Genomic DNA, 9931 nt, shown 5'->3' with positions numbered 1-9931 from the left:
TAAAATGCACCGGTAGTGTCTAGGACCTTCCTATGTATCAATATTTGATTGGTTCAACTAAGTATTGAGTCTATATAATTTAATGTAATAATTTTTAAGTAGGTTTGTTAGCCAATCGCAAAATGACATATTTAGAAATGCTAGATATTACTGGTGCCCAGTAACAATCTTCAATTCAATTCGAGCATTGCTATTAGGCACCAGTAGTGCCTAGCACCGGCCTTCTCCATATGTCACGTTGCGATTGGCTAACAATACTCCTTAAAAGCTATTATATTAAACTATGTAGGACCCGATACTGACACATAAGAGTGTACTAAGCACCACTGGTGCCCTTTAGCATTTCTCATTCAATTCAGGTGAGGGAAGAGCAAAAGGCAACCACCCCAGTCCCCCCCTCTTTAGATCCCTAATATTAATTTGACTATATCATATTCATAATTGTGAGATTGAGATGTCTGAAATAATGGCTTATGGTAATAATAATGTGGGCCATGTGGCTGTCATTTTCCAAAACTAACCAGTGAGTCCAGTTTTCCATTAAAATTTCGGCACCACCCAGTGATGCACCCTATGTTTTCTTTGAAAAGAGAAAAACAAACAAACTACCTCTTTTTAACTCACTTGTCAAAAAGAGAGACCACACACACCAACAACCTCAAGCCTTTTCTTTTTTAATTTTATCACAGTTTAATTTTCTTGAGAAGATAATATGTATATTCATTAAAATAAACTAATTTAACTTACCTTATGGGGATACGCATATATCACTACAACATTCAACATAATTAGCGGCGGAAAAATTCATTATTAATAACTCAAAAAAACGCAGTTAAAGACAGTGAGATCTCACTGCTAATAGCCCGCTACTAATAGTTGGTCACTATTATTCGCCATATTTATCTAAGTTTCGAAATAAAAATATTATTAGCAGTAGGATCCGCTGCTAATAAATAATGCTAATAGTTAGAAACATTTTAAAAAAATTTCAAAATATTTTTAAAATAATTAAATGATAATTTAATCATTAACTAATTAATTAGTTAATGTTAGATTAAATATATAATTCAAAAATAATATAACATTCATTGTCTTAAACTAACTACTATATAAAATCACCACTAAGGTGAATACTAGGAAAGTATAAGGAAAATTAGAAGAGAGAATATCCTAATTGTTTCGTTATTAAGGTCAAGCTGAAAATTCTTCTCGTTTTTTTTATAACACATAAATAGTTGCTCAACAAATTAATCACTCATTAAATTAAAATCACAACTTTTCCTTAACATACTTAAATACTAAGAAATAGTATAGAACTCAACACAATTAACATATATATACATAGTAAAAAAATATATTTAATGACATTTTTTATGGCTTGATTTTTATTTTTGATACGTTGAGATTAATGTATGGGTGTTATATGATTGTTCTTTGAAGTTTGGAATGGATTGGTTAGGTTTTGTTGGAGTTTTGAGAAGTAGAAAAATCGGGTTTCACGTATCCTGTAGAAAATGACAGACTGCTTTTGGAAAAACGATCTACTGTTTTCCCTGCCAGAAACTACAAAAAAAAAAAAAAATAGCTTGCCATTTTTGGTGCCCCATTTTTCATGTTTTCTTGATGCTTAGGGTGTGAGTACCCTAGTGATCTATAGGGGAACTTTTGGGAATGAATTAACGACCTAGAATGGTGGTTAACCGTACTTTTGTTGTTGTGACATAGGGCTCAGGATCATTGATTGTTCTCCGTACGGGTCGGCCAACACACCTTAAGGAGGCGTTTGGTTGGGAGGAATGAAAATATAGGAATAGGAATGGGAATGGGAATAGGAATAGGAATGGAATGGAATAAAATTTAAAATGCATAAAAAAAATTGATAAAAAAATAATTAATTTTTTTTTCTTGTTACATTGGAATGGTCATTCATTCCTTTTTAAAATGGAATAGCCATTCCACCAAAATGGTGGAAAGAGCATTCCATTGGAATGCCATTCCAATACTTTAAAATGCAACCAAACAAAGGAATGGAATGAAAATTGTTTCCTTTCCATTCCATTCCATTTCATTATCTCCAACCAAACGCCACCTAAGAGAAATTTAAGGTAAGAAAAGTACATTTATACCACATGGCATATTAAGATACGATTATTATCGTGATGACTCGATGATGATTGAGGTAATGAAATGATGATTGAGGTAATGAAATGATGATTGCCGTTAAAATAGGTTAAGGTCATGACGTTAATTGAAATCGTGGTTAGATTTCTTACTTGTCGATTATCTTATTAGACAATCATTGATATAAGGATGCCAAGTTAGGGCATCGACTTTCCTTATTAGGCAATGTGATATATGGATGCCGAGTTAGGGCATTAACTTACCTTATTAGGCATTGTGATATATGGATACCAGGTTAATTAAGACATCGACTTACCTTATTAGGCAATGTGATATCGGGATGCCAAGCTAGGGCACCGACATTGACTTATTATGCAATGAAATATAAGGATGCTAGGTTAGGGCATCATAGTTGTTTTATTAGACAATAATAAAGATAGTTACTTTATGAAGCAGCAAATACGACTTGTTTTATTATACAACTATTTGAACATTGTTGTTTAATTATATTATGATCCTGATCTAAATATTCATTATTATATGTGCTTTCCTTGTTATTTTAATTGCTGAGTCTTTTTATCCTAAGTTAATTCTAGTTGGAGTAGTGGATTTTTCTAGACAATTATCCTATATTAGTTGGTTGATATTGTTAGATAAAAAGATAATTTTGATAATTATTTCAAAATCAAAACAAAGGAATTTTTTTTCTCTCCTTAGTCTCTCTCTCTTTTCGGTCCTAAGGAAATAAAAGGAACTAGACCCATTTCAGCTCTAATTCTTAAGGAATTGCAGCAAGTTAGAATGGAAAATGTTAGAGAAATCATGGTAAATCCCTAGCTCTTCCATCCTCATTGTTTTCTATGTTTTAAGCTTGTTTTTTTATTTGGTTTTGCTATTGCAATTCTATTAGGGTTTAAGTTAGTTTGGTTCTATTTGTAAGGTAATTTTGAGTATGATTGAGTTGCTTTTATGGGTTTTTGGTGGTTGTAGCTTAATATGGGTTAGGTTTGAGTTTTTAAGCTCAAGCTTGACTTATTAATGGTGAATTTTACCACAGGGCTTTGATTGTGCGTTTATGAGATGGAACATGTTCTATATGTTGTTATTAGGTGTTCTGGAAAATTGCATGTGATTTGGGGTGTAACTGAACTTGGAATTAGGTTTTTTGTGATTTTTGCATAAACACAATCAACTATTTTTTAAGAAATGGTGAAATGTTTTCCCAGACATAACCCTAGAAAATGATCTACCATTTGAGGAATCCGGTTCTCCAGATAGGGTGTTTTTCAGGAATCCCAATTTTTTGTATTTTCTCGATTTTAGGGTATTCCCACGCTATTTTTCGATAGGAAAACTTCTAGTTTTGAGTTTAAGTCCCGGAAAGTGTTTAGAGTAACACGTATCGATTTTACGTAAATGTGACATAAGGCCTCCGTTCAACAAGTGATATTTCCACTCTGGTTGATCGTCATACCTAAATCTAGAAATGAGGTAAGATTAATATAAGATATACCTATGTGCATATAGTATACATATTAGATTATATGAATTATAAACTACCAACACTAGTACGATTACGGTACAAAGTGTATGTGGTATAGTATGTTGTCAAGAGGTATGACATAGCGTTACCAACATTGGTACTTGATGCGTACATAGTTTATATGGTATAACGATCAGTTGTAATCATAGTTTAAATAACCCTACTAACACTAGTGTTAGAAAGATACTTAGTGCATGTGGTACAGAGGGCGTACTATCGTCAAAAACGTTCAAGACTCATTATACGTGTTGGACGCGAGTCAAACTTGTAACTAGGTGTATGGGCCCCTGGGTCATGAGATAAATTGTATGTTTACATGTTTTATACTTTGCTTACCGAGTCTGTAGACTCATAGATATAATTTCTTGTGTAGGTAAAGACAAAACAAAAGTTGAGCAACAGTGAGTCTGGTGCTCGCTGGTGATTGTACATATCGAGATGTTTAGACCTGAAGGGTTTAGTTCTTCGAGACGACATAGACTTATATTTTGTAATTGTTGAGCGACACCTTTTGCATATTATGTTTTTAAAAAGTTTAAATACAGGTTCCCAAAAATTGTAATAAATATGTTTATTAAAGTCAAAATATTTTATTTTTAAAAGTTTAAATAAATCACATTTTTTTCCTTAAAGCGGTTTGATTAGTAAATGTTGATACAGTAATTTTGAAAATATTGTAGCGCGCTTAAACAAGTAGGACATTATAATTTTCATAATTAACCCTCATTGAGAATAATCTAAGTGGTAACTCAAACTTAGGGTGTTTTTGTTATTGCTATTGGGTTGGACCAAGTAGTTTAGTTTGGACTCAAGTGTTTTACTTTTGCCAATTTTTGTTGTGGATGCATAACTTAAATTGCATAAATACCATAATTCTGTTTATATATATATATATATATATATATTTATATATACTAACTTAACTCCATGCATGATGTCACCCTTAGTTTTTTTTTTGACTTCAAAGTCACATGTATATATAAACTATGGTAGGTGATGATCATTAATAGGTATTAAAAAAATGGTTTAGTAATATTATTATTAATATAATATTTCTGAATTTGTGTCCGTGTTCAATTATGTCAACTTATACACCTGTTCATATCCCATTATAAGTCCCAAAACTCACCACGCGTAAAACAAGGACTCTCATGAAATTTCCAATTCCTGCCTACCCCCAAAAATCCCACTACGCCACATATATATATACTCTATATCCTCAACCCATTTTCCTCATCCAAAAAGAAAAAAAGAAAGAGAGAACAATATCAATATATAGTCTTTTCTCTCAAATCTAAAAGATCAAGAGAAAGACAAATACAACCAATCTTGTTCTCTCTATCTCTTTCACTCTTTTATTATTCTTTCACAAAAAAGCCAACAACAACCCACCTAACCTTTTCTCTCTCTCTCTTTCTCTTTGTTTATTTCATTTATTCATTTTTTTCATTTTATCTCACCAAACAACTCCACTTATTTTTAGTATGGGAAGCCTAGGCGACTTCGATTACCAAATGAACAACAACATCTCTTCCTCAAATGACATGACTAACCCAATGGACCCTGAAGAGTTCAGGCGCCAAGGCCACATGATGATCGATTTCATAGCTGATTACTACAAAAACATTGAGAAATACCCTGTTTTGAGCCAAGTTGAACCCGGTTATCTCAAGAAAAGACTCCCTAAATCTGCACCTTATTATCCTGAGTCTATTGAGACTATCATGAGTGACGTAAAAGACCATATTGTCCCTGGCATAACTCACTGGCAAAGTCCTAACTACTATGCTTACTTTCCATCCAGTGGCAGCATTGCTGGCTTTCTCGGCGAAATGCTAGCCACTGGATTTAATGTTGTTGGTTTTAACTGGATGTCCTCTCCAGCTGCTACTGAGCTGGAGAGTATCGTCATGGATTGGCTTGGTGACATGTTAAGACTTCCTAAGTCATTTCTCTTCTCGGGAAATGGCGGTGGGGTCTTGCAAGGAACCACCTGCGAGGCTATCTTGTGTACCCTCGTGGCTGCTCGTGATAGGACACTGAATAAGATTGGGAAAGAGAATATCGGAAAACTTTCCGTTTATTGTTCTGACCAAACTCATTGCGCTTTCAAGAAAGCTGCTCAGATTGCTGGGATCAACATGAACAACTTTCGCATCATACCAACAACGTTGTCCTCAGCCTTTTCTATGTCACCCGAGGTTTTACGTAAAACGATAGTAGCTGACATGGAAGATGGGCTCGTCCCCATCTTCCTTCTAGCTACTATCGGAACAACCTCAACTACTGCAGTGGACCCACTTGGACCGCTTTGCAACGTTGCAAAGGATTACGGAATGTGGGTCCATGTAGACGCGGCATATGCAGGTAGTATCTGCATATGCCCCGAGTTCCGTCATTTCATCGACGGAGTCGAAGGAGCTAACTCATTCAGCTTCAATGCTCACAAATGGTTCTTCACCACCTTGGATTGCTGTTGCCTTTGGGTCAAAGACCCCAGTGCGTTGACCAAATCGTTGACCACCGATCCTGAGTATCTGAAGAACAAAGCCACCGAGTCAAAGCAAGTCGTTGACTACAAAGATTGGCAGTTAGCTCTCAGCAGAAGATTCCGTTCCCTGAAACTGTGGATGGTTCTCCGATCTTACGGTGTGGAAAAGCTACGTGGGTTTCTCCGAAGCCACGTGAAAATGGCGAAGATGTTCGAAGCAAATGTTGTCTCCGACGACAGGTTTGAGATTGTCGTTCCTAGATACTTTGCTAACGTTTGTTTCAGAATATCTCCCAAGGCTATAACTACAAAGTCCGTACTTTCCGAGATTAACGGAACGACGGCTAGGAGGAACAGCGGCGCTGAAAAAGCGTTGACCATCAACGAGATTAATACGAAGCTGATGGATTCTATTAACGGGTCGGGTCGGATCTATTTGACCCATTCGGTTGTAGATGGTATATACTTGATCCGGTTCGCAGTTGGTGCTAGTCTGACGGAGGAGTGCCACGTGGCAACGGCTTGGAAAGTGGTTAAAGAACATGCAGATGCTATATTGAGTAGGTATACAACGAATGAATTTGGACTTGGTCAATAATTATCGATATTCTACTCTGTTAATTAACGGAGCTATGAAACGATCATTGATTATAAGGGTGTAATATTTATGGGATTTGATCGGTAAAAAAAAAAATAATAAATAATAATAAGGACAGTATATAATATCTATATGTTATTATTATTAGTCCGTGCAAGAGTAATTAATGTTATTTTTTTATTTTTACATATAAATATTTAAATTATTATTATTGTTCGTAAGAGTTTTGTATTATCATCATCACCTTTTTCTTTTTTCTTTTTATTTATTTATTTTGTAATTTGTAAGTGTACCTCAACGATAATTGTAATTGTTATGTCTATCGTGTACAATTGGCTACAGATCCATATGAGTACGTGCTCTGTAGTGGAGCTATATAAATACATGTCAAATTAAGTATTTTGTTTCTTAATTTCTCCTCTCTTCTTCTTCTTATTTATCTTTTTATTACATTGAATAAATTAAAAAGTATATAACTTTTAATCTTTCCATAATTTCAAATATGTAATAAATTTCTCTTCTCTATTTAAGAATATTTTATTTAAGAATAATTTTTGATATAAAAAAATTAAGTCTCAATTTAAATCAACTATAAATAAGTTTAACTTTTAAATTGTAATTAGTTATACAATTTTTAAGTCTCGTATTAAAAAAATATAACTTTATATAAGAATAATTATATCTTAATAAAATATATAAATATAGTTTATATATTTATTTATGTTCGGGGCAAGAATCAAGTTTGGGCTGGAGTCTGGGTCCGGGGATGGGATAGGGTTCGGGGCTGGAGTCTGAGTTTAGGGTCTAGGTTTGGGGTCTGGGGCTGGGGCGGGGGTTTGGGTCCCGATCCCAGTTTGGGGCTAGGGACCGAGTTCGGGGTCTAAGTCTGAGTCTAGGGCTGGGGTCAACTCCAGCCTCGGGTCCAGGGTCATGGCTAAGACCGAGGTCTAAGGACTAAGTATGGGGTTCGAGTTTGAGTTTGGGTCCGAGTGCGACTCTAGGGTCAGAGTCCGGGGCCAGGGTCCGGGCCGGGGCCGGGGTCCGGGCCGGGGCCGGGGTCCTGCTGTTATAAATCTAACAAGTAAGTATATGTATTGCTTTTACAAGTAATACTCAGGTAAGTGAGATTGTTCCCAAAAGGAATGTAGCTAAGTACCAAACAATTAAATATTTTTTTCTATTTAACAATCGAAAAATAGATTTTAAAACTAAATAATTTAAGCAATAATTAAATAATAAAAGAATAAACAAGATTTAACTAGGAAATAAAATATAGAGAATTGCTTCCACTTCTTATTTCAATAATGCAAACTAATATTCTTCTTTTATCTAGTATGACTACGGATTATGAAACAATCTATGTCCTGATTAAGATATATGGAATCTAAATTATATGGCACTATCTTACATTTATGAAGTATAACACACATATAATCAACATTAAAAAATAACCTAAAAGCTACACAAGCTACACAAATACTTTTGTTTTGTCACTACTATAATATGGGTCTTGAGAGGCTATTTTTTCAACCCAATTTATAAGAGGAGAAGCTAAAAGGTGTGAAAATACCTGCCTAGTTCGAAATTAACATTTAGATACAATTTTTTTTTGATAAAAACCATAGGTATAGAGATTAATAAAACCAATTATGTCGTTGGTTAGGGGTTGAAAATCTTCTTGCTGTATATATAATACATACGACATCGGTTATTATGGAAATAATTGACACCATAGGAGGGCACGTGTCAATAAACTGTGCACGTATAGCATCGATTATTGCCTAATAACCGATGCCATATGTATTATATGTACGAGCAGCAGGGTCTTCGTCTTCCCCATTTAACCTCCTTCTTCAGCAAGAACCAGCCCGAAAAACCCATACGAAACCCTCGCCAACCACCGTGGAAAACCCCCCATTCTCCCTCATTTCTTCACCAGTTCACGCTATTTGTTTTTTAAAATCTTTTATTTTTAATATCTAATCCTATACACTAAAAAAGTTTTATTTTTTCACCTTATTTCATTGTACCTGACCCTATTAAAATAAAAGGTGGTGGTATAACTCCGGCCACCAATTTTAGCGGAGAAAACGTTGAATCTCAACGTCCATTAAGGTATAAATATGATTTCTATTCATTTTATTAATGTACATTGCTATATTTTAGTTTTTTTTTTAATTTTTTTAGGATTTTTCTATTTTACTAATATTATGCTGTGTATGTGTTATAGGCGGTCGGATTTTTGTCGCAATTTGTCACTGGATTGTATTTATAAGGTAAATATTTATTAATTAACTTGATATATAATATATATTTATATATTTTGAATTTTATTATTGAGTATGTGTTTATATTTATTGTGTGTATATATTGTGTTTTGTGTAAATTGTATAATTGTATTGTATATATATATATTTGTTGTGAATGAGAATGAAGTAGTAGGGATTTAAATAGTTTAGAAATAAATTTTTTAAAATTATGTTAGTGTGATATATAATTGATTATATATGTATATGTATATGTAATTTTTTTCAAAAATTAATTTGTAATTTAGTAACTAGTAACTTGTTACATTTTTTAATAACTAGTAAGTAATTAAATAATTAAAATTCTAATTTCGTTGTATTGTATTATATTGTAGGTTGTGAGCTATTTTTGAGGTTCGATATATTTCGGTATTGATCAGATTTTAAGTTTCTATAGATATATACATTCACTAACTTTTTGTTGTTATAATTAATTATCAATGCATGCTTAGTGGAGTTTGAATATCTTAAATATTCATCCGTAGTAAAGTAGGTTCTGCGGATACATGTACCGCGGTCGGATGGGTAGATAAATTTTGTATTGTTAATGTTATTTCGTTTGTTCTGTATTGTTATATTTTTTTTGTTTGTTACTTTAGGCATTTTTAAAAATTTTGGGAACGTCCAATTACAGTCGTTATGCTGCTAAAATTTCGGTAGAATTAGAATAAATTTTACTAAAAAAATATAAATATTAAAGGAAAAGTACATAGCACAAATAACTAGTTAATTACTCGCTAATTGTAAGAAATTAGGTGACATAACACATGTTATACCCGAAGAAGGTATGTTAATTTGATTAGTTTTCTTTGTTTTGTCTCACAATTTGAACCGAAAAATGTGAAGGAAGCCATGACTTTTGAAGAATGGCT

The 9931-nt window shown here is 33.5% G+C and overlaps 1 protein-coding gene across 1 annotated transcript; it reads left to right on the top strand.

Annotated features, from left to right (window-relative positions):
* The first annotated feature begins 4867 nt into the window (after positions 1-4867).
* LOC115696858 (tyrosine decarboxylase) lies at positions 4868-7152 on the top strand. The gene has a single exon (XM_030623740.2). The coding sequence runs from the start codon at positions 5149-5151 to the stop codon at positions 6751-6753; it is 1605 nt and encodes a 534-aa protein (XP_030479600.1). The 5' UTR covers positions 4868-5148; the 3' UTR covers positions 6754-7152.
* The last annotated feature ends 2779 nt before the right edge of the window (positions 7153-9931 follow it).

The sequence above is a fragment of the Cannabis sativa genome, chromosome 7, assembly GCF_029168945.1.
Source record: "Cannabis sativa cultivar Pink pepper isolate KNU-18-1 chromosome 7, ASM2916894v1, whole genome shotgun sequence".
In the NCBI taxonomy this organism is placed as follows: domain Eukaryota; kingdom Viridiplantae; phylum Streptophyta; class Magnoliopsida; order Rosales; family Cannabaceae; genus Cannabis; species Cannabis sativa.
The sequence above is the reverse complement of the archived record's forward strand: the minus strand, read 5'-3'. Positions and strand labels throughout refer to the sequence as shown.